Consider the following 25,781-nt stretch of genomic DNA (forward strand, 5'->3'; position numbering starts at 1 on the left):
TGGGTAACTGCTCTAATGGAAATGCAGAGAAACGTGTAGGACTGCAACTCTGCCTTCTGTTCTCAACTCTGAGTTGTCATGGTTTTGGTCCACTAATAAACTCGACCAGATTTCTAGATAAGAGAGCTGCTCTATCCAAAGTGGGATGAACGCCGTCTCTCCTAATCAGACCAGGTCTTCCCCAGAAAGTCTGCCAATTATCTACAAAGTCCACATCGTTTGTTGGACAAATGAGTTAGAACAGAAGGACATGCAGGTTTGACTCTGAGCTAAGGGTGAATGATGAGGATTATACAATGATGAAGGTGCAGTGATGATAATGGTGATGATACAGTGATGAAGGTGAAATGTAAAAATGGGGAGCACAAGACGGTGCTTTGACTGGGTGGTAACTGAAGCCAGGTCCACTGAAGGGTGTCCGATAACAACAAACCAAATGTCTCTTTATTTTTCAACTGTCCTTTATTTATTGCCACATGATCAACACATGCTCAATCTTCCATATACAATAGGTATGTGTGTTTCTGAAATGATATAAAAATATAAAGTAAATACATGCTGTATATAACTAGGTTGCAAATAAACCATGAACGTCAAATACCAGATGACATGAACAGCATTAAATACATCTGTATCTGTCACAGACATGCCAGGCTCCACCGTTAGCCAATCACAGCGCACTCCCTCACCAGAGTACTAAACACACACACCTGCTCCCCATCAGCACCTCATCACAGCAGATAAAAAAGCACACCACTCACCTCAGTCAGTTGTCTGGTCTCATTCTTATGAAGGATTCTTCATGTTGGCCTCGAAAGACTTACCTGTTCTACTCCGGCGTGTTTTCCCAGTCTCCGTGTTTCATCGTCTGTGTGTGAGTTTACCTACCTTCCTCGTGTGTTCATCCTGTCAACGGCCATCTACCCATCCACAATCTGCAGACCAGCAAGATTAAGGACTGTATCTGTGTCCAGTATTCATTCCATTAAGACTCCATCACCTACCCACTTACCTGCATTACTGTGTTTACCATGCTGTTCTCCAATAAACTACCATCTGCTTCCATATTGGTGTCTCCTGCCCTTCTGTCCATAACAGTATCAATAACCTGCATAATTGTTGGCATATAAGCTAACAGTTAACAAAAACGCAAATACATTTAAATACACTCATACTGCAGTCTACTGGTAGAGAGTAAACCTCAGCTTGATGGTACGTGTACGGTCCGTGTGCATTTTGATAGTTTGTTTTTATCATTTGAACCAAAAAACAAAGAATAAGAAATACCATGTTTTTTTCATTTTATACCTAAAACGTAAAAATGGACTAGCAGAGCCGTTTTTGTTGTCTGAATCAAAAAACGACAAAACCAGATTCAAATGATGGTCTAATTTTGGTTTTGCAAATTCCTTTTTTTAATTTTTCTGTTTTGAAAAAATACATATGTAAGTGTAACTAAACCCCCAAACCACTTTTTTCAGCTGAAAACCCAATGTATATGGGTATTGAGTAGTGTTGTTGATGGAGTCGGGTCTGAATCTTGACACTTTAGTGCAAAGTATTGAATTCTACATATTGTGCCCTCTACAGGTTGAAACCTGGTTTTTCCAGTTGAATTTTGCTACTGGCTGATCTGGAGGCAGGTGACGTTTATGGAGGCAGCTTTCATCACTAACCGTAACCAACCAACCACGTACTGACACTCCCCCACAGACACACACACGCTCACCGGAGAGCCTCTCCGAGCCACTAACGTTAGCTTAGCTACAACACAGGTACCACACAGAAACTTTTACAAAGGGCCATGAATGTGCTTCTAGTGACTGTCAAAGCTGTTGTTCCAGTGCGGACACCAGGAGGCTCACAGAAGCTGCTCATGACTGGTCAGAACTGCCACGCTGACTACCAGCTCTATATGCCTGTGGTGGTCAGTCTGTCTGTCACTGGTTGGTGTCTCCTTACCTCCCGCGTCACACACTGACCACGCCCCCTACAGCGGTTGTGAGAGCCACTTTGCTGCATTTTTTAAATATGCTGGGAGGTAGGGAGCTAGCAGAATTTAGAAGTGAAAGTAAATATATCAAAATAAAAGCCAAGTGGATAGTGGCCATTCTATAACATTATACAAGCACATAGCAGGGTAAAGTTAGAAGAAAAATAAATAAATAAACCTGGACTGGGGCATGATTTATGTTAATGCATAATATGATATTTATTAATGTCGTTGAAAGTATATTTGTGCTATATATGTTGAAATTGTTCAAATTTATATGGATTCTCTTCACTTGCATGACATAATGGGAGTGTTGGTTGTTTATTATTATACACACTGTAGAGTGTAGAGAAGAAAGATGTGAGACATCTCCCTAAAATTGTAAGAGTAGCTGACTGCTATCCATCCATCCATCAGTCATACACTATATCTCATACAGTCAACTCCTAAAACAGTGTTCACGCCGTATATAGCACAGTGGCTAATCAGAGCTCCTATGAAGCTGCGAGGGTTGCTAGCTAGCCAGCCGACCAACACGCTCACAGACCCTGCTTTGAGTTGCTTGAGCTCTCTCAAGAGACCAGTCTCATAGACAAGAGGCTTTCATGTCCCTGTTGACGGATGATTTGTTTAAATATCACAACACAAATGTCCATTATAAAATTACTAAAATTAATGGGAACCTGTGGTTATCTGCTTTGTTCTCCTGTAGGGTGTTTTGGCATAATCAGCATCCAGCATGTTCCAGCGGGCCCGTGCAGGGCTCTCTGCCCTCCTGTTTGTGGGGCTTCTCTATGCTGCTTTGGTGCGGGAGAGACTATCATGACTTGCTCAAAACACCCCACACAACAGGCAGATAACCACAGGTTCCCATTCATTTTATAACACACATTTGCGTGTGATATATAAACAAACCAGTTGGGCTTGTAGTTAGAGTGCTCCGCATGTAGAACTGGAGTTACATCCAGGTAACTACTATTTCTATTTTGTACATGCTTCGCCGTCTAAAGGCCTTCGCTATTGGTTAACACCTTCGGCGAAGGCCGTAGGGATAAGATGTACCCCCAACTGGGCCCAAACCAAAAAACACACACACCTCAGACTGAACCAGCAGAGGTCCCCCCAGACGATGCAGCAAGCACCGAATGAGCCAATGACCCAACAGTCATATCCCTGAGATATGACTGTACAAATGTTGAGGTCGAGGACTAAGAGACAGCTAGGCAAATGTCCTCCCCCAAGACACGCCTGAACAATGCCATAGACGAAGCGATACCTCTGGTGGAGTGCGCCCTAAGAAACTCAGGGGGCAGGCAACCCACCACCTCATAACACTGGCAGATCGCATCATAAATCCAGTGAGCAAGCTGCTGCGCAGACAAGGCTGCACCCACAGTCTGACCGCCATTGGCTGACGAACAAGCGGTCAGATCTCCTGAAAACTGCTGTACATAACACCTGAGTGCACGTACGAGGCACAAGGTGTTTCACTGTCGGTGTGAGGAGGGGGAATGAAAGCCCTCAAATGATCTGAACGAGGAGGTGATGACCTTAGGCCTGAAGGTTGGGTTTGTTCGAAGCCTAACCAACTCTCCATAGTCACCGACAGTGCCCACAAATCTCCTGCTCTCTTAGCCGAAGTCAGGGCTAAGAGGAGCGTCGTCTTGATGGACAAAACCTCTCGGTCTACCTGATCTAGAGGTTCAAAGGGTGGACCCGACAGGCCATCCAGCACCATTTGAAGATCCCATTGAGGGACCAAGCGACAGGTGGGAGGTCTCAGCCTGCGAGCTGTGAAGCAATCGAAACCATTATGACCTACAGTAATCACCGCCGCGAACACCCCCAGCGTGGCTACGACGTGAGAGAGAGAGTTGCAACCCTTTCTGACACTTTTTAATCGACGGGTGATGGAAGGTGACCTTTGACTTTGATTAAACATGAATTAAACCCCGCCCCCTTGATCCTCCCTCCCTCTGGAATTGGGCCGCTCATTGGACCATTGGACCAATGAAGCAGGCGTGGTGAGTAGGAGCCAATGGGAATGAAGCAGGCGTGGTGAGCAGGAGCGAATGGAAAGTGAAGTAGGCTTGGGAATGAAAAAATCTCTGTAAATCAAATTGTTTTTTCATTTAAGTGAAATCAATAGTATCAAAAGTATAAAAAATTATTTCCAAACTTACCATGTGTAAAATCTAATCTTTCAGGAGAAAAAGACACAGCCTTCTCTGTTGTCTGTCTGGTGCAGAGTAAGGTGTGAATGAATTGGAAGAATGTGGGAGGGTAGGCGGAGCTTGCAAACCTTTAGGCAAAAACATAGGGAGTTTTTTCATTCTTTGCAGTAAATCTAAACAGAGGGCTGAACCTTCAAGCAGAGGCGTCTGGTAAGTACATTGTGTATTTTTAATACAGAAATATTTAAAGACTTATTTCCTATCGTGATTATAAATTATTTCAGAGTCATCAACTGACACCTCAACATATGAGACCTCATCTGATACCGACTCCTCATCTGTGCTTTCTGAGGACATGGTATTACCCAGTGAGTTGCTGCATTTTTAACCAGTTTTTACCTAAAACTTACACAAAATATAAACTTTTTCTCATGCTAGACCTGTGGGGCAGTTTGGACCAATATTTCCAAAAGGGCTATCGCCATCATCTCATCCACAGGATAACATGATCGTGCTTGCCTCAGGCAATCAACACATTAATCGTTCTCTAGAGGCTGTCCAGCTGACCGGAAGAGATCCTGAGGATTTAATATCGCATCAATATTTTGAAGAACAACCACCATTTCACCAGGACGCTTGCCTCAACTGCTGACGGCTGTGGAGAGGTCTAGTGCTCAACCAGCGGACAGAGATCCAGGATTCTCACTGGGTCGCAACCACAGGAGAACCAGTTCCAGTTCTGAGAATCCACACCTGTGAGCCTGTAGGGCTTCCAGTGAAGGATTTCCATCGGCACACTGTAAGTCTTTTTGCTTTTAAATTGTTTTACAGTGCACTGTGAGACTATTCAATCAGGCCATATAAATGTAATAATTACCCAGCAGGGAACACACGTACCTTCCTTTTCTCTACTTTTCTCTCATTTTACATCATAAGAAAACACGGAAGGTTTTGTGCGTGTGAAATTAAAGAAGTAGTGCTTTAAAATGTAATTTCTATAAAGTTAGCTCTCATAAGGTATTATAGCTGCTAGTTTGAGTTAGTGTTTCTCATAAGTATTATTTTGGTGTTTATATATAGGAATAGGCTGCTGTAAAAGTGAATTTCTAGGGTTCTAAGTTGTGAGACACTCACACACACGTTTATGAGGTCTGTCTGTTTACATACCAACCTTATGGGGACTGTTGTGTTTATGAGGTCTGTCCGTTTATAAAGTTAATGTTTGTCTTTGTTTCTCTCTCTTTTTTTTGTCTCCAGCAAACAGACCCAGGTCCAGATCGTCCAGGTGCCCTCAGTGTTGCAGAACTACACGTCAGCAGTTGGTTCTGATGTCTAGAGCCTTTAGGCTCATGTCAGAAATTAGGTGTAAACTATGACAATTTGTAAATGTGAGTTGTAAATGTGATTTGTAAACTGTTTCAGACGCTGATTTTTATCATGTGGATAAATTGCAATGATAATGATTTAAGGTTTTTAATAGCGTTTGATTATTATTAAGTCATGGATCAACACACACTAGTAGCTATTGAATTGTCAGAGTTTAGCAGACTCAGTAGTGCAAAATCTTCAAAATGAGTCAGGTTTTCAAAACAATTTAACTGAAAATGATATGAATGAAAACGACACAGCCACTACATCTAACAGCTCTGAACAGCATGTAGATCCTCTCCTTGCTTTAAATCAAGATCTCACTAACGAATGAATCATCACTAGACCAAACAATCATAATAAATAATGCCCAACTTGAAAAAAGCCCCGCTTTATCAGACCCTCAGACACCCACAAACCATATCGATCTCAGCATACCCAGTCCTCCTGTGCTCATATTTCACCACAACCAAGTGTTGTGCGGCGAAGTCGATTTGCAAATGATCAAATCAGACAGTTGTTACTTCCCACCCCTGCTTAATGCAGATGGAATAGTGGACTAAGGTGTATACTACAACACAACTTTGCAACAAGCGGATGCGTTGCTACAGCAAGCACTGGCATATGCGACTCCTCGAGATGCAATGCAGTTAGAGGTGGCATGGTGGGAGGGCCCAGTGAAGTGCCGCCCCCGCTCGTGCTCCTCCCTGGGGAGTGAGAGACAGTCGGCCTCCATCAGGTGATGACGTCCCAGGCAGAGGAAGCCCAGCTCGTGTGCGTCCTTGAGGGGAATGGACGCGGCACAGGTGAGGCATAGCTTGGCGTCGGCCATGGTGCTGAAGAAAATATTTAGGAAGATGGTAAGAAGAAAAAACCCACAACATCAGAGGGTGACAAAAACTTGCAAAAGATCCGTACACAAGGTGGCTGAATGACGAAAGGGAGATGAGCTGTGCAGGGGTTCTATAGGGGGAGGGCACTGGGTGCCTACTACCCCCCTCGATTGGGTGGTGAGTGGAAAGATCTTTTTTCAGGGTGTCTACCCTAACCAACAGCGAAACGCGTATGAAATAGAACAGTATATTTACTTTCACTTCCAGGTCACATCTTGCTTTTCTTATTTCTTCAAAACGGAAAAATTAAAAAAGGAATTGGCAAAAAAACAAAATTGGACTGTTATTTGAATTAGGTTTTGTCGGTTTTTTATTCAGACACCAAAATGGAACGGCTGTTTTTAGTATTTCCAATTCTTCGTTTCTTTGATTCAAACAAAAAAACAAACTATCAAAACGTACATGGACCATACACAGATTTTAGTGGCTTTAAATGTCATGTTTTCTGATTACAATCTATCTGATTAGAAACACTGACATTATTCTTGCCTACGTAGAAAATAACATGAAAGGTAAAGAAACAAAAATATGTAAAAAAGTTTAGTTTTTCTAAGATCTAACAGGTGCTTCTATTAAAAGACAAGTCTTTTTTCAGACTGTAAAAGTCAGTTCCTTCCAACTCACTGACTTCAACACACTGAGACAAAAGAACTAAGCACTAGTGAATAAAACTGAGTATCGTTAAAGAACTTTCCCTTTTCCAAAAGTTACATTCTGAAAGCATTACTAATTACTAGCATTACTAAGAACTAATATACAGAAACTCACTCGTAGAACGACAAAATAGCCTGAGTTTTCTGATTACAATCTATTCTGATCATTTTTAGTGACTTTTCCATGCTCTTAGTATGGCAAACCAAATGCAATTGGAATTGCTCCTTACTGATTTATTTTATGTTATGTTCTGGTATGTAGAGATATCCAATCCATCCACTTTCTGCCGCATATCCAGTGGCAGCAGGCTAAGCAAGCCTGTCCCATTTAGCAATACCACATTACTGCTGATGCCACACCAACCTGCCTTTTGATCTGACACTCCTCATCTGTGAACAAGACCAAGATATTTGAACTCTGTCACTTGGGGCAGAAACTCACTCCCAACCCAATCCACTGTTTTCCGGCAGAGAACAATGGCCTTAGACCAGGTGGTACTGACTCTCATTCCGATCACTTCACATTTGACTGCAAACCACCTTAGTGCAAGCTGAAGGTTACGGTCTAATGAAGCCAACAGAACCACATCAAGCAATTTTGAGGTTCCAAAACCGGGCACTGTCCTCCCCCACGACTGCACGTAGAGATCCTATCTAAGAACATCACAAACCGAATCGGCGACAAGAGACAACCCTGGCGGAGATCAACACCCACTGAAAACCTTTCACTTCCTGAGAGGATTTGGACACAGCTCTCACTCGTTATAGAAGGACCAAATGGCTTGTAGCAACTGCCCTGGTACCCCATGTTCCCGCAGAACCCCCCACAAGACTCCATAGGGGACATAGTCATAAGCCTTCTACAAGTCCACAAAACACATGTAGACTAGATGGGCAAACTCCCACAACCCTTCTAGTAACCCTGCAAGGATAAAGACCTCTGGCATCAACTTTCACAGGGAGGCTGAGCAGTGTGATACCCCAACAGTTGGAGCACACCCTGCGGCCCCCCTTTTTAAACAAGGGAACCACCACCCACATCTGCCATTCTGCAGGCACTGTCTCCATGCGACATTAAGTGTCAGCCAAGACAGCCCAACAATGTCCAGAACCTTCAGCATCTCAGGGCAAATCTCATCCACACCTGGTGCCTTGCCGCTGAGGAGCTTATTAATTACCTCTGCCAGGGATATGGTTGAGCCCCCCCCCCGTCATTGAGGTAGATCAATGACGATGCCAATATTCCCTCACTGACATGAATTTGTGTATTGAGACATTTGCCTTTACATTTCTCTAACAGCTTGCTTAGGCCAGAGGACAAACTGGAGAGTTGCACAGTAACAGCAAGAAACTTGTGAATACTGTACATACATTTTATTGAAACTGGTGTTTGTATGACAATTTGTGATACATTATTCAATTGGCAGATTTTAACTTTACTATTAGGTTACTGTCGGTAAGTCTCAATGAGAAAGGACACAAAGAAACGTGTCAAGGAAAGTTTTAGTGTCCTCTGTGATGCTGACAGTTCCTTATACATTTGATTGTCCTGACTTATGCAATGATAAAGGAACATGTCATTTTGGTAGCAGGGATGAACTTAATTACTTTTGAAACAAATGATCAGAAATAATGTTATATCAATGAATGACAAATGAAGTGTTGTGCAGCACAAAATTATCTGATGCAATGATTCAGTAATTTCACTATGGGCCTGGGCCTAACGCAAAAGCAACCTATATTCACACTCTGGATACGATCCATGGATCAATCATTTTCTTGTTCAACAAATGACAATTAGCATTGCTCCAGTACCTTTATAGGTTACCCTGTGGGGGGCACCACTGAAGCCAAAAAGCTATCATGATATAGGGCAAGTAAAAAATCTAATTAGAAAATATTTGCAGTGATTGTGTCTTAGATATTGGTTAGAATGTTGCTTGTACCGAAGTGTAATGTAATCAACCTACCAAGCTGGCAGAATCAAAAACTTGATCCTTTGTTGAAGAGAGTTGGTACGAGTGAGTACAGTGATTGATTTTAATGGCTTCATAAACAACTATATAAAACAGTTCATAAAAATTCATGCACTTTCAGTGTAAATTCATTTTGAAATATAGAGGAAATTTATGTACAACAGTGTGAACCGTAACAGTGACTTCATTCAGGTGGGTGGTTCACCACAAATATACTTGGCTGCATAGAAACATTGACATTATTATTGCCTACGTAGAAAATAAAATGAAAGGTAAAGAAACAAAAATATGTAAAAAAGTTTAGTTTTTCTAAGATCTAACAGGTGCTTCTATTAAAAGACAAGTCTTTTTTCAGACTGTAAAAGTCAGTTCCTTCCAACTCACTGACTTCGACACACTGAGACAAAAGAACTAAGCACTAGTGAATAAAACTGAGTATCGTTAAAGAACTTTCCCTTTTCCAAAAGTTACATTCTGAAAGCATTATCGTGAAAGAACTAATATACAGAAACTCACTCGTAGAACGACAAAATAGCCTGAGTTGATGGGGAAAAGTACAGTCATAATAAATCCCAAAAGCCTGAGGAAAAAAGACCACTGATTTACTATTTTACAAAAATTTACAATAGTATTACTGAAGGAAAAAAACATGATACAAGTCACTCAAAAAAAAAAAAAAAAAAAAAAAAAAGGTTATTCTTTTACAGCTAAGATATGTTATTAAATAATTCACGCCTGGTGGAAAAAAGAAAACCTGCTGAGGAAATGAGAAATGCTGTAAATGAGGTACTTAAGGTGGTGAGCCTGAGCCCAGACTGGATTCAACCAGACACCTTTACATTAACTTGTAATGTGATTCCTGTGACAACTGACTTCTCATCGAGTTAACATTTAAATAAGGTAGATAATCACATTAAGCATGATAGAAAGACAGAGACAGACAGACGAACATAGAGAACAGTCAAATACAGGATCCAGTGTCATGGGTTGGTGGGAATATGAGGCAGCACTCAGGGTCAATTGTGTCCGTTTCCAGAGTTTAAAAAAGTTTATAAAAATAACAACAAAAATTGCTGCATGCTGTTGAGCCTACACAACAATGCAGCTTTAAACTATTAAATACAAAAATATGCTTTGATTTTTGATCTGCTGCCGGGTTTGAGCCGCTCCCTGGCGTTCATCTCCCAGGTACCCGAGATGAGCTGCAGCTGAAGCGAGGAGATGACAGCCATGCTGAACTGACTGATACACAGTGCTTCAAACAGCTTCAGGTTGGAGTCCACAGTCCCTGTAAGGCATTTGCTGTGTTACTGAGTCTATGGCTGCTACTAGCAGACCCAGGCAGCCCCTGTTATGTCTTGCGGCTGCTCCAGATCTGCTCCGGTGTGCTCCTGTGGTCTGACGAGTAGTCAAAAGGTGAGTGGTGTCCCATGGGCGAGCGCTGGTCTCGGGGAGAGCGGGGTCCGCTGGCTGAGGCTCGCTGCTCTGTCTGCCAGTCTGAGTGGTAGCGGTAGGAAGAGCGGTGGTCTGAATGGGAATGATCCTTCATGTCCAGACGATGGTCTCTGCTGGAGCGGAACTCCTCCAGCTTCCTGTGCTTACTGTCGTTGTAGTATCTGCATATACACATAGCATCAGCATAACTGAGCAACAAAGCAAAGATGACACTTAAAATACTTTCAACGCTAGTGTACAGATATTTTGTACCAACTTCAAGTACTTTGATATTTGATTTTATATGACCGAAGATTCTAACCTCCTCCTTCTGCTGTATTTTGTATGACAGTAGACAGAATGTGGAGAGATGAGTAGGTACAAAAAAATATTAACTGTGTGAACAAGGGTGATCTTTCACATATAAGTAAAAGAAACCTTGACCATCACCTTAGCCCTACTCCAACCTAAATGACGTATCATAATACTTACTTAATAGTTGAAATAGGGCTGTACAACGTGATCTAAATTATTTTTATACCCTAGTGTACCTGTCCAGGTTAGACCAGTTTAATTACAATGTGACCATTAAAGATACTAGGCTGTTGGCTGATTAATTGGCTCATTGGCTTTTCATGATAAAAATTGTTTCTGTAGATTTTGTTACTTTATAAATATTACCTGCAAATGGTGATAGATTCATAATGTATAATAAATTAAATTCATTGACCAGCTCTAGATTGAACCTAACATGAACACCAAAAACCTGAAAGAAAGAAAAAAAAAAAAAAAAAAAACCAAACAGTTGTGGCCCTCATGAACAAATCATTAACAGAGTTAGAGAAACTAATGCAACTTATGTAACGTGGGAACCAAAATAATACAAGTTAACATTTCCTTTACCAGTAACTACAGAATCACTGTTGCGTGATGCAGGCTACACGGGCATTTTGTGCTCTTTTTAAAACAATGAATTGATTCTACAAAAAATATTGTGTCTAAAGCCTGATATGTCTTCTTCCTCTGTGCCACAGAGCTCCATTGTCGTATAAAACACCTTTTTGATCAAAAGGTTTCAGCAACTATGGACCCAGAGGAACTAATCTCTGGAACTCAACTAGGAACTTAAAATGCCTTTTGCACATTCCTGTTTGCGTTTCCACCACATTTTAAGAACTGTGAAGACTAGAGAAATTAGCAACCCACCGCAAAAAAAGAAAGAAGAAAATGAGAAGCAGTGTTTGTTGGCTATTTCCACTTTAAAATGTAACCGCCCTGAATCAACAACAATCAGAAAATTAAGTTTTATTATTCTCCTTATTGTCCACTTTCTCTCATCCACTCTCGTGCTCTCAGCCCATCTTTCTCTTGCTCTTCTTTTAAATTGCGTCAGGAAGTTGATGGTTCCCAACTTTCTTTTTAACATTAATAAACAACAACAAATGTTCGCCCCTTGTCGTAAACTCGATACTAGAGAACTTCCTTGGTTATGAATGAAGCCATACACAAGTTGTAGTTGCCGCAGCCACTGTGTTTGACCAATCAGAGACACCCAAGGCTGTAAACTCTGCTCCTTAAGTTCCTGAACAGTTTTTAGCACCTGTAACTGTTTGTATGGGAACTAAATGTAATCCCTTGTTTCTCCATTTGAAACACAGGTTTAAAAAGTGCTGCGGTGGAAATGCCCTAAATGAGCTACACCAGGCGCTGGGCGACATGTTCCTTAATTACCATGAACGAACACACACACACACACACACACACACAGCAGTTTATTTTGACTTAATCCCAGATATACTGTCCTGCTGCCCCAAATACTAACTAGAGCACCAAATTATTAGGATTAATCTGCCGCTAAAAATAGTTCAACAAATGCACTATTTTCTCCTGTTTGCTAAATACAGTGCCCTGCTGCTTTAGGAAATTACTAAGCCTTTTTTTTTTTTTAATGAATCTATATATTTGTGAGGTGTTTTTTACATTTTCGGTAGGGACCAATGCAGTTGTGGCTGAGAGCCGGTAACAGGGTAGGGAAGACACAAAGGATTAAGAGACAGACTGACACATTCTTGGTTTGGGTCTTTTCGTGTGATTTTTTTTTTAACCATAAGAACAATATAGTCTTAACGGGCTTGAATTTGGTAGGCTGACATCAGAGGTTAAATAATGTGACAACAACATTTATTTTGTTCCTGGAAGCAGCACTCCGGCAGTCCTCGTTCCTCACCTGTCCTGTCTGTCTCTGTCCCTGCTGTCTGATCTGTAGTGGTCCCTGTGGTCTTTGCCGTTGCTAAAGGAGGAGTACGGTCTTTTCCTGGACTCTCCTCCTGTGGTCTTCCTGTGGGACTCAGAGCTGTGTCTCTCCATACTGCTGCTGCTCTCATGGTATCGACCTGAAGGCTGATGCCTGTCTGAGCTGCAGCTGTCCCTACTGCTCTCGTCCTGGTGAGAGTTGTCCTTCAACCTTTCAATATCTGAGGACGAAGACAACAAATTAATTAGTACACAGTGACACTTGGTCTTATTCTCTATGTACAACAGAGAGAAACTGACTGTACCTGCATGTTTATAGCCGTGGGTGTTTATACTTCTAGTGTTCTGCTCCATTGCCTGAAGAAACAGAATCATCACCGTAATCATGGACTTCTAATGTCAGTACAGGATGTCATATTGTAATCCAAATCAAGAATTACTGTAGGGCCTTCACATACCTGTGCGTTCTCTTGTCTTTTCTTGATTGCATGCTTGTACAGTTTATGTAGTTTCCTGGCATCAAACTCAGTGAATTTGGAAACAAATATCCACAGGTTTCTGTAAAAGACAAACACCATTAGCTTAACAAATGTAACATATAAAACAAAGATGCAAGTCGTATAACCTAGGGCTGAATCAAATTTTAGTTGATTGTCATACAAATAATTACAATTAGTTTTTTCTGTTAATTTTATGTCACGTCACACAATGGTGTTATGTTTGGCTTTGCAACTAGGCCTAAATCTATGTTGTTAATTTCAATGGCGGCTCATCAAAACAATGCCGTTGTCAAAGTAGTGTCAATTCATCTTCAAATAGTTTGCACACATGCGCGTTCTGACACAATGTTTCAGCAAAATTTGGCAAAAGTGTTTACACTCATTTTGGGGTGTTTTTTCCTTTTGTCGTTTGAGTTTATGCAACAAATAGGTGGTGGAAATACATTTCTCAAATGAATAATGATCTAGCGAATATTACGACCGATCAGCTGTTTGGTCTGATTACACTGCACAACAACTCTAAACTGGGTTTACACATACTGAAATTAAGTAGCAAAGGACTGTCTGTAAATAATCTCCAGCATAACTTTCCCCAGAGCTGTCAAATGCACTGTTGCTCCCGTAGTGGAGATTCACCCACTATAAATAAAGCGACCTGTTATTGGCACCTCTGTCATTATCTTACTTTGGAAAGCAAGAAATATGGTGTCATGAGCTGAAACAAAATAACGTTCCCAATAGCAGTAAGGTCTAGACAGCCAAGCTTTTTTTTCCCCCTCATGTTTTTTTCCTGACAATGGAACCTTGTGCTCAGACAGTTTATTTGCCTCAACCCAGCTGATGGAAATGCACAAGTAGGAACCAAAACTTGGCACAGAGTACAATAGGTCGATACGTATTTCTTATGCTATATCCACACAGCTCAAACCGACTCCTCATGTAGATTAAAGCAAAGGGGTATATTAATCATAAAATCATAAAATAAATCATAAAAATAAACTTGGTGAAAACAAACAAAAAAAATACTTCAACAGAAAAGGCCGACGTTTGTCTGTATATTCCGAAGGGCTCTAGACTGCGACCACGTAGTTGCATTTTGCGTCCATTTTTAGAGACAGTGCTACTAAATTTAAAGCAGGAGCACCAGTGTGACTTGCAAATATGCCCCGTTTGTTTTGTTTTTTAAAATCATCATCATCTTCATCATCATACAGTGGTGTGAAAAAGTGTTTGCCTCCTTCCTGATTTCTTATTTTTTTTGCATGTTTGTCACACTTAAATGTTTCAGATCATCAAACAAATTTAAGTATTAGTCAAATATGACACAAGTAAACACAAAATGTAGTTTTTAAATGAAGGTTGTTATTAAGGGGGAAAAAAATCCAAACCTACATGGCCCTGTGTGAAAAAGTGATTGCTCCCTAAACCTAATAACTGGTTGGGCCACCCTTAGCAGCAACAACTGCAATCAAGCGTTTGCGATAACTTGCAATGAGTCTTTTACAGCGCCGTGAAGGCATTTTGGCCCGCTCATCTTTGCAGAATTGTTGTAATTCAGCCACACTGGAGGGTTTAAGGTCATGCCACAGCATCTCAATAGGATTCAGGTCAGGACTTTGACTAGGCCACTTCAAAGTCTTCATTTTGTTGTTCTTCAGGCATTCAGAGGTGGACTAGCTGGTGTGTTTTGGATCATTGTCCTACTGCAGAACCCAAGTTCACTTCAGCCTGAAGTCACGAACAGATGGCCGGACATTCTCCTTCAGGAGTTTTTGGTAGACAGCAGAATTCATGGTTCCATTTATCACAGCAAGTCTTCCAGGTCCTGAAGCAGCGAAACAGCCCCAGACCATCACACTACCACCACCATATTTTACCATTGGTATGATGTTCTTTTTCTGAAATGCGGTGTTACTTTTACGCCAGATGTAATGGGACACACACCTTCCAAAAAGTTCAACTTCTGTCTCGTCAGTCCACAGAGTATTTTCCCAACAGTCTTGGGGATCATCAAGATGTTTTCTGGCAAAAATGAGATGAGCCTTAAATGTTCTTTTTGCTCAGCAGTGGTTTTCGTCTTGGAACTCTGCCATGCAGGCCATTTTTGCCCAGTCTCTTTCTTATGATGGAGTCATGAACACTGACCTTAACTGAGGCAAGTGAGGCCTGCAGTTCTTTGGATGTTGTTGTGGGGTCTTTTCTGACCTCTTGGATGAGTAGCCGCTGCGCTCATGGGGTAATTTTGGTTGGCCGGCCACTCCTGGGAAGGTTCACCACTGTTCCATGTTTTCGCCATTTGTGGATAATGGCTCTCACTGTGGTTCGCTTAAGTCCCAAAGCTTTAGAAATGGCTTTATAACCCTTTCCAGACTGACAGATCTCAATTACTTTCTTTCTCATTTGTTCCTGAATTTCTTTGAATCTCTGCTTGATATCTAGCTTTTGAAGATCTTTTGGTCTACTTCACTTTGCCAGGCAAGTCCTATTTAAGTGATTTCTTGATTGAGAACAGGTGTGGCATTAATCAGGCCTGGGTGTGGCTACAGAAATTGAACTCAGGTGTGATAAACCACAGTTATGTTTTAACAGGTGGGGCAATCACTTTTTCCCCCACACAGGGCCATGTAGGTTTGGATTTTGTTTTCCCTTAATAATAACAACCTTCATTTAAAAACTGCATTTTGTGTTTACTTGTGTTATCTTTGACTAATATTTAAATTATTTTGATGATCTGAAACATTGTCACACATCACAGTGTGACAAACATGCAAAAAAAACAAGAAATCAGGAAGGGGCAAACACTTTTTCACACCACTGTATGTAATGTGAAACACCAGGACGGAGCGAGAATTAGAGGGCGTGTGTGTGTGTGTGTGTGTGTGCGTGCATGGCCCTATACGCTTACTACGCGAGTAGCATAGAGCCGTGCCTCCCCCTCATGTCTAAGCAGGGGTCAGTGTTTTACAATTTTGATGATTTCTTATTTATGTTAATGTTAATATTCACTTATCTTAAGATTCTATAGAAAATATTCAATTCAATAAATATTGTTTGTACCTCATTCTGTTCCGTAGAGGTCTACTTATTCTTTTGTATGATTGTAATTGGAGCACTGTGGTGTCAGGTTTGACAATGGCAAATGGTTTACATGACTCACGGGTCAGGTAGGAGGGCTCCTTTGCAGAATTTTGCTTAGGGTCCCAGGAGGAGTTGCATGTCGATTTACGTGGTGCTCCTAAATTTTGTGCTGGTTGCTCCTACAATGTTCAGTTGGGAGCACCAGTGCTACCAGTGGAAAAAGTTAGTCTGGAGCTGTGAGTCCACAACACGGTCAGAAAGCTGTGCAGCTCCACTCTGCACCTGCAGCAACTCACTGCCCTAAAGTGTTGTTAATTGTTGACCGTCTATCCTGAAGGGACATGCATGTATTTCTTTATTTTGCATTACAGGTAACAAATAAAATTTAAAAAATAATTATTCAGTGTAGGCCTAGATTAAACATAATATATTAAGAATATAAGCAAATATAACTAAATATCAAATGTAAATAATAAATATTCAATTGCAAAACGTCCCTTGATTGTGGAATCTGATAATTATGCAAAATGATTGTGGTCAGCTCAAAAAACAAATTGAGATCAGGCGAAAATGTATTAACTGTGACAGGCGTGCTTATACCCCATTCAAACTGACAGCGACCCAGGTTATCAGTTTAACTTTGTGTGGAACTTTTATGTTATATGTGTGTGTGTGTGTGTGATAAATGTGAGTGTATCATTAGAAGCGACAGTGTATACTAACTTTCTCCACTGTTTGATCTGGTCAGGATTTGAATACTCCTTCAGACACTCAGTGATGTGGTCTCCGATCTTAATGAGGCACTGTCTTGTATGTTCGAGCTGCTCACGCTCCGACAGCCCTTTCTCTGGTCTGTCCAGCTGCTTCAGCGCTGCTTTCACCGGCCGCATCCTCTCTTTACACTGCAACATTCAAATAAAAGTAAACTCCAGCAACACCAATCCACAACTTTCTTAAACCATTTAGACACAACATGTTGAGCCTGGCTGGATCTTAGTCATCAATGTCTGTTTTAATGATGCTGCTATTTTATCAGTCAATCTTTTGAATTTATTTTTTTTTCCTTCATCCATCTACACTCAATACCCAAGAATGACAAAGTAAAAACAGGATTTAAATTCTTTTGCAAATTTCATAAAAATTAGAAACCAAAAGTATTCAGACCCATAACTCTGTACTTTTTTTCGGCAGTGATTACAGCGTCGAGTGTTTTTGGGTAGGACACATGATTTTCTGCCATTCTTCTCTGCAGATCCTCTAAAGTTCTGTGAGGTTGTCGGTGGACAACCATTTTCCGGTCTCTCCAGAGATGTTTGATTGGGTTTAAGTCCAGGTTCTGGCTGGGCCACTCAAGGACATTCACAAAGTTGTCCCTAAGCCACTCCTTGCTCCTCTTGCTCTGTGCTTGAGGTCACTGTCGGCTCCAAGGCCCTTCTCCCCCGATTGCTCAGTTTGGCTGGGCGGCCAACTCTAGGAAGAGTGCTGGTTGTGCCAAACTTCTTCTATTTAAAAATTATGGGGGCCACTGTGCTCTTGGAAACCTTCAATGAGGCAGAATTTTTTGTAGCCTTCCCCTGATCTGTGCCTTGATACAATCCTGTCTCTGAGCTCTGCAGGCGGTTCCTTTGACCTCATGGCTTGGTTTTTGCTGTGATATGCATTGCCAGCTGTGAGACCTTATATAGTCAGGTGTGTGCCTTTCCAAAGCACGTTCAATCAATTGAATTTACCACAGGTGGACTCCAATCAAGGGGTAGAAACATCTCAAAGATGATAAGAAATAGGAGGCGCTTGAGCTAATTTTCAAGTGTCATAGCAAAGGGTCTAACTAAAAGTTTCTTCTTTTTATTAAATTTGCAAAATGTTCTGAAATCTCGTTTTTGCTTTGTCATTATGCGGTACTGAGTGTAGATTCATGAGGGAAAAAATTAATTGAAACGATTTTAGCATAAGGCTGCAACATTACAAAAAGTGAAGGGGTGAGAATACTTTCTAAATGTACTGTATATGTTCGATCTGAAGGTTTCATTATTGGTGGAACGTACCACACTGAAGGTCCTCTGGTCCAGTTCATCAGACTCCTCAGATATTGGCACACTCTCTCCACTTGCTGTTATATGAGCCGGCACGTCAGAGGCTTTCTTTGTTCGTTCTCGTACATCAGTCTTTACTTCATTCTGATGAAAAGTATTTGAGAATTAATTCCTAACCAAATCATCATCTTTTTTCCTTTACTTATTTACACTGACTGCATTCAGCATAATTATCAATTAATTTAATGAATCAAGACTATGGTAAATGGACTGTACTTGTATAGAGCCTTTCTAGTCTTCCGACCACTCAAAAGCAGTTTACACTACGCCACATTCACCCCCTTCACACACATTGATACACTGATGGCAGAGGCTACCATGCAAGGTCCCAACTGCTTATTGGGGGAAACAGGGGATTGAACTGCTGATCTTCCGATTAGTGGGCGACACGCTCTCTACCTCTAAGCCACAGCCGCCCCGCTACTATGGTCCATAATAGTATAAGAATATATCACATATAGAATTATTATTTCACCTTTTCCATGCTCTCCTCTTGTTTATGTACCGCCTCCTGAGGCTTTGTTTCTTTTTTCTCTTTTGGCTCCTTTGTCTCTCTAATGTCCCAACTTTCCTCTTCCTTCTCCTTTTTGCCTTCTTTTTTGATCTCTTTTCCTTTGACCTCCCTCTCCCCTGATGAAGAAACCTCCTCCTGCTCAGGCTCCTCATCGTCATTGTCCTCCTCCTCCTCCTCCTCCTCCTCCACCACGACCCTGTCTGCTCGGCCCCGCCTCCTTGGTGCCTTCACTGGGGCCACCTCCTGAAAAGGGTCAAAGCATGTTAGACATCAACTCCAAACTGAAAACAGGAAACATTCCTTTCATGTTACAGCAAGCTAAACAGTACAAGTAGTATCTAAATTTACCTTTTCCTCCTCAATTTCATCCTCATCATCTGACCTCTTGTCTGATGGGGGATCTGAGGACGTGCTCTTCATTACCTCGTCTGTCTTAGTTGGATTGAGAGTTTTGCTCTTTTTACTTCTTGGTTTCCTCTTCCGTGAATTGGCCTACATACATACAAACAGGCACGGTACATTCTGGTAGACATACATTTTCATCTATCCATATCAAATTTTAAAATGACTCATATATAAGCATTCTAGTTATTGATGCACAGCAAGCTTGACATGTAGAGGTACTGTAAGACTTACTGTCCCTGCTTGTTTCTGTGCTTCTTTTTTGGCCAGGTCCTTGCTCAGCAACTTAATGAGGTAGTCTGCTCTGGTCTGTAGCTGTTTGGCCTGTGGCTTCTTGTCAGGGTCGTCTGGTAGGAGCTGATCAACAATGGACAAAGTAAACATTACTATGTAATCTTTATGGAAGAAGATAACAGTGCTGCAAGTCATCAGAGAGAACGAATTCACAGTAAATGTGACATAATAAAGGCTGTTGTTCTACTACTATATTAATGATAAATGTATCCATGTTTTTGAAGGGTATAATAAAACGAGATACGGTAAAGAATCGGGTTGAGAATTTATTTGTGGTCAAAGCTTTGAAATACAATATTTGAGTTGGCTCCAGATTAGCACTGAAGTTGCAATCATAGCCACTTTTCCTAAATGGCTGCACACAAATGCATCACACGCTTACATTAGTTTGCACTTGCTTCTGTACTGACATCTGAAAGGAAAACATTAATACAAAATATTGAAAACAAATATTTTTGGGTAGGGGCGAATCTATTTGGCTGGCCCGCCCAAATAAATTGGTGAATATGTGAAACACTTTATACAGTGCAACTCTGTAAACTTATGAATATTAAAAATAGGGTCTTCAAGCATCACAGAGAAAGACTTCTGAAAGAAATATTCTTTGTTTAATAATTTTATACGTCATTCACAGTATATAGTGTATACATAGGACTGTGACGTGCTGTGGTAAGCGTATTGTTTCATTTCCGGTTGCTGGTGCTTAAGTGTGTTACTGGTAGCGTATTTTTGCTGCTCTAGCATTTCCCAGTTAATTTTGTTAGATTCTTCATTACAGCGGCCAATTACCTGCTATACATTTAGACGAACACTAGTTCTCCTCAAGCACTCATAACTCTCTCCTTCTTTTAGCGACTTTCATAAGCATAGCCCTAAGCAGAAGCCCATGGTTCACCACCAACCAGGTTCTCCCCCCTCAGTGACACACCTGCTAAGAAACCAAATCTGATAATTGGCAGCTCCATTTTTAGAAATGTGAAGTTAGCGACACCAGTCAAATGTATTCCTGGGGCCAGAGCGTTGAATCCTATTTAAAATTGCTGGCTAAGGATAAGCGTAAGTATAGTTATTCGGCGGTAACAACTCCCGATTACGCCAATTGGAGGTCACTAAAATGAACATTGAGTGGGTGTGTACATATGCAAAGACAATGTCGGACTCCATAGTTTCTCTGGGCCCCTGCCAAATCTGACCAGTGATGACATGTTTAGCCACATGTCATCATTCCACCGCTGGCTGTCGAGGTTCTGTCCAGCAAACAATGTGGGCTTTGTAGATAATTGGCGGACTTTCTGGGGAAGACCTGGTCAGATTAGGGGAGACAGCATTCATCCATCTTTGGATGGAGCAGCTCTCATATCCTGAAATCTGTTTATTGGTGGACCAAAACCCTGACAACCTAGAGTTGATACTTCTCTGCACTTCTAGAGCAGTTACCCACCCAAAACCCCATAGTGACAGTGTCTGCCCCCTGACCACTTAAATTAATTAAATCAAAAGTAAACAGAAGATGACTTATACATAAAAACCTAATGAAAATTGACATCACCACTGCAATAGCTAAAGCTGTACTAGTAAACAAATTAATATCAGATTATCACATTGACTTATTTTGTCTTACCGAAACCTGGCTGGGTCATGAAGAATATGTTAACCTAAATGAATCCACTCCGCCCAGTCATATTAATACTCATATTCCTTGAAAAACCGGCCGAGGAGGTGGAGTTGCAGCCGTCTACAACTCAAGCCTATTAATCAACCCTAAACCAAAACTAAATTATGACTCATTCGAAAGCCTTGTTCTTAGTCTTTCATACCCAACCTGGAAAACACATTTGTTGTAGCTTACCGCGCACCTGGTGCTTAATCATAATATGGCATTGAAATTGAACATTTAATAGTCTTTCCACAGAATCCTTTTTTATTGGACCATTATTTAATAACTTTTGAACTCCTATTACTGGACTACACGCCATTAGGCAAAAATTCATACACTAGATGTCTATCTGATAGTGCTGTAGCTAAATTTAAGGAAGCGATTCCATCTGCATTTAATTCAATGCCATGTCTTAATATAACAGAGGACTGCTTTCTAACTTCAGTCCCTCACATATTAACCATCTTCTTGATAGTGCTGCAGGCTCACTGAATGACACTCGACTTTATCGCCCCTCTAAAAAAGTTTATAATAAAACAAAGAAGCATAGCTCCACGGTATAACCCCCAAACCTGCAAATTTAAGCAAACATTGCAGAAACTTGAAAGGAAATGCGTTCCACCAATCTGGAAGAATCTCATTTAGTCTGGCAAGATAGTCTTAAAACATATAGGAAAGCCCTCCGTAATGCCAGAGCAGCTTACTACTCATCATTAATAGAGGAAAATAAGAACCCCAGGGTTCTTTCCAGTATTGTAGCCAGGCTGACAGAGAGTCACAGCTCTATTGAGCCATGTATTCCTATAGCCCTCAGTAGTAACGACTTCATGAGCTCTTTAATGATATATTTCTAATTGTTAGAGACAAAATTCATCATATCCTGCTCTCAACCAGTAACGATTTATCCTTAAACACACCTGTAAAACTTGATATATATTTTGACCGGTTTCCCCCCCATCGACCTTCACCAACTAACTTCAACAATTTCTTCATCTAAGCCTTCAACCTGTCTATTTGACCCCATCCCAACTAGGCTGCTTAAGTTTCTACCCTTAGCACATCTTTACTAGTAGGGGTGTAAGTGGTATGTGTATTTGTCCCGAACCATTTGGTACAGGACGTTCAGTTCGGTATGCGACTTCCTACACCCTGTGGCCCAAACTATTACTGTCAAAATAGTCTATGTCGACTACTTCCACGCGCGGAACAGAAATTCTAGAGCGCGAATATTACCTGGAACGTTTTGGCAGTGCACCAGTTGCTGTCTATCAGCTGTAGCATGCTAGTTGGCTTAGCCCGGTTAGTCAAGCTCCTGTAGTGTCGCTGCCTTCGAACGTTAAACACAGAGCTGGAGGATCCTCCTGTGGCATTTAGATCCACTGTATGGGAGCATTATGGTTTCCCAGGTAGTTACGATGGGCAACTATGAGTGTCAAACTGTATGCTGACATTGTTCAACTGAAGCCGGATATGTCTGTGGAAACACTTCAAACATGTCATTTACGACGGCATCACCCAGATGTGTTGATTAGCGGAACAAGACAAAAACAGACTGGAAGGAGAGTCCTCCTCTCCACAGGGTTCAGGCAGCCTCTCACTGCACATTCAGACCGTGCCAAGTAAGTAACTAATGCTATGAGCATTTATTGCTGCAGATATGCAACCATGATCGGTCTATATATATATATATATATATATATATATACACAGTCTATGGGTCGTTGAGAATACAGAATTTAAGCATTTGGCCAAAATGCTTGAGCCCTGCTACAATGTGTCTTCTCGTGTGCATTTTAGTCAGGCTGGTGTACCTGTCCTGTATAAACCAGCACTAGCTGCAGTTGTTCAGGAATTATGAACAGGTCAGAGTCTTACGATGGAGCATTAATGACATTTGTTACATATTTATTTTTTCTTATTGACAACATGACAGTATTTGAGTATTTGACTTCCCATGATACACCTCTCTCCCTCACCATCTGTATGCATTCTTATCTTATTAATGCATATTACTAAATCTTCCCTGTCCCATAATTTTGTGCTTTCTCGTCTCTCTCCTCTCTCCTTCTGTCGCTTCTTGCAGGTATTCTTGCCTCCGGAGCTATAGAGTCTGGATCTATGATTGCAGGCCACCTACTGCCCCTATGTTCCTGCTTGACAACTGCTACTACAAATATTATTATTAGTATCATTATAATTCCTATCATTATTATCACTATTATTATTTTATTAATATTATTACCACTACCATTATTTTTATCATTATTTTAAATCTCTGTGGAATTTGCATTGTATGTTCTTATTCCTCCTGCCCACCCCCCCTCTCTCAAACCAACCGGTCAAGGCAGATGCTAGCCCACCTAGAGCCTATAGGTTCTGTTTAAGGTTTCTACCTGTTAAAAGGAAGTTTTTCCTTGCCTCCGTCGCCAAGTGCTTGCTCATGGTGGGAATTGTTGGGTCTCTGTAAATAATATTATAAAAGAGTACGGTCTAGACCTGCACTATATGAAAAGTGCAATGAGATAACTTCTGTTATGAATTGGCGCTATATAAATAAAATTGAAAAATTGAATATGTAATATTAAAAACAAGACAATGGGATAATATACATGATACTCTGATAATCACACAAAGAGATTAGAAATGTACTGTGCCTTAACTCACCTTGTGTGTGAGATTGAGGTCCGGATCCATCTTGATCATCTCCCAGCTGCCGTAACCGTACTCATAGATTCCTATGAGGAGGCTGGAGTCGTCCTCCTTCCCCCAATCAATGTCAAAGTGTGCTGCCTTCGAGTGGCATGGAATCATATACCTATTCAAATACACACAATTAAAATCTAGACATACAAAGTTGGTCATGTCATATTTAGCAAAAGGGTTGCTTGATATAGAAAAAATATGAGTGTAACTTACTGGATATCACACAGACCTAAAAAAAATAAGCTGTGATGCCCAATCCTGTCTAAGAGAAATCATATAGTGTATCAGGAGCCTTACTTCTTTCTCTCCTCAGGGTCAGCAGGAATGGCCTTGTGGAGTGGAGCCAGCTCTTCCTCGTGGGAGATAACAAGCTTGGCATTCACCTGGACTCCAGAGATCCTGAATGTAGGGCCTTTCACTTTCCCTCTTCTTCCTCCTGATGATCAAACATGTGGAAAAAGAAGCAGTTTCATCATGTTTCATGCTTAAATAACAATTTATTCACGCAAGAGACAGCTGTTTAAGAAAATAATTCACATTTTGAGGGGTACAATGTTGTACTGTTGGTAAACAAGATACAGTACAATGCGTATTGTAACCTCTATAGCCCTACCGGTATGTATACAGAGCAGTTAATTTGCCGTCTGGAAAATTGCAACGCTGTACAGTAATTAGATGAGGTTAAAATGGATTCATATTCACCTAGAGCATAGAAAACTGTACTAGGGTAGGCATTCCCTTTTCCCAAGTATTTAATTAACTATTAAGTAATTAATTAAATCATGTATATTGCAAAAAGGCCAAAAGAATTTCTAGTTCCAGCTTCTTCAATATTACACATTTTATATCACAGTCAATTTCAGTTTTGGACTGTTAATTGAACAAATAAACCATTTCAAGATTTCACCTTGGGATCGGAGAAATTATAATTTTCCACAATAATCTGACATATGACGGACTAAATTAATTAATCATAAAAATGATCAATAGATGCATTTTATTTTATTTCTATTCGTTAGTTTCAGTCCTACTTATGTGTTCTTTTTTAGTCATCCAGTTTTGTGTGTCACAGAAAATACTGCAAATAAAATCTAATACTTTACAACATTTGCCAATCTCTGTCACTAACATGATATAACATATTAACCTCACAATTGAATTTGCAATTCTTGGGCATTTGAACAGTGAGAGTACAATATAATTTAATACATTATATAATATACAAAAACAAGTCTTTGGTGAGTCTAGCCTGAATGTAGGTTATGGCTAATCATACATTCGGACTCAAAAGCTGGGACAGCGAGGCTGCTATTCATTGTGAATGGGATCTGGCATTGGCCATCCACTGAGCTACACAGATTCCAAATGTGCCCATGCCTCTAATTTTTATGGTGAACAAGGAGGAAGACATAACAGACAACAAAATCTCCCTCCCAACACCAATCCCCTTAAAATTAGACTAAATGTCAAAATTCGAATCATTAGTTGAGAAGCCCCCGAGGCGAACCACTACCCTTCAGTCGAATCTTAAACGGTGTACCAGTATGCAAAAATCTGTATTTCCCCATCATAGGGGGATGGAATCTTTAATACATCCGTTTGGTTACCTGAGGTCTTCTCTGGTCCACAGGGGTTTTCTCGTAGTGTTCTCACACAGCCGTTGTGAACCATCTCTGCCAAGCGTTTCAGGTCATGTTCAGACTTATCCACAAGTTCAGCATCACGAGCAATAGCATCCAACCTGAGTGAAGAAGACACATGTTTAGCATACTGTGTGGCATGTTGTTAATTGTTAA

The 25,781-nt window shown here is 40.8% G+C and overlaps 1 protein-coding gene and 1 long non-coding RNA gene across 2 annotated transcripts in view; one reads left to right on the plus strand and one right to left on the minus strand.

The window, feature by feature from the left end:
- Nucleotides 1–4,342: 4,342 nt before the first annotated feature.
- LOC122865227 lies at nucleotides 4,343–5,585 on the plus strand. The gene is made up of 3 exons (XR_006375423.1): nucleotides 4,343–4,377; nucleotides 4,606–4,966; nucleotides 5,425–5,585. It is a non-coding gene; the product is annotated as an uncharacterized LOC122865227 (long non-coding RNA).
- Nucleotides 5,586–8,440: 2,855 nt separating this feature from the next.
- The window catches only part of chd1 (chromodomain helicase DNA binding protein 1), a 36,639-nt gene continuing 19,298 nt past the window's right edge, over nucleotides 8,441–25,781 (minus strand). Inside the window, exons 25-36 of the mRNA XM_044173354.1 lie at nucleotides 25,593–25,726; nucleotides 24,283–24,421; nucleotides 23,947–24,097; nucleotides 19,566–19,688; nucleotides 19,278–19,421; nucleotides 18,891–19,172; nucleotides 18,368–18,499; nucleotides 17,046–17,224; nucleotides 13,203–13,302; nucleotides 13,050–13,101; nucleotides 12,719–12,965; nucleotides 8,441–10,673 (exon numbers count right to left, since the gene is read on the minus strand). Coding sequence (XP_044029289.1) covers nucleotides 10,409–10,673; nucleotides 12,719–12,965; nucleotides 13,050–13,101; nucleotides 13,203–13,302; nucleotides 17,046–17,224; nucleotides 18,368–18,499; nucleotides 18,891–19,172; nucleotides 19,278–19,421; nucleotides 19,566–19,688; nucleotides 23,947–24,097; nucleotides 24,283–24,421; nucleotides 25,593–25,726 — 1,948 coding nt within the window. The 3' untranslated portion in view covers nucleotides 8,441–10,408. The remainder of the gene's footprint in view (nucleotides 10,674–12,718; nucleotides 12,966–13,049; nucleotides 13,102–13,202; nucleotides 13,303–17,045; nucleotides 17,225–18,367; nucleotides 18,500–18,890; nucleotides 19,173–19,277; nucleotides 19,422–19,565; nucleotides 19,689–23,946; nucleotides 24,098–24,282; nucleotides 24,422–25,592; nucleotides 25,727–25,781) is intronic.

This window comes from Siniperca chuatsi, linkage group LG18 (assembly GCF_020085105.1).
Source record: "Siniperca chuatsi isolate FFG_IHB_CAS linkage group LG18, ASM2008510v1, whole genome shotgun sequence".
NCBI classification, from domain to species: Eukaryota; Metazoa; Chordata; class Actinopteri; order Centrarchiformes; family Sinipercidae; genus Siniperca; species Siniperca chuatsi.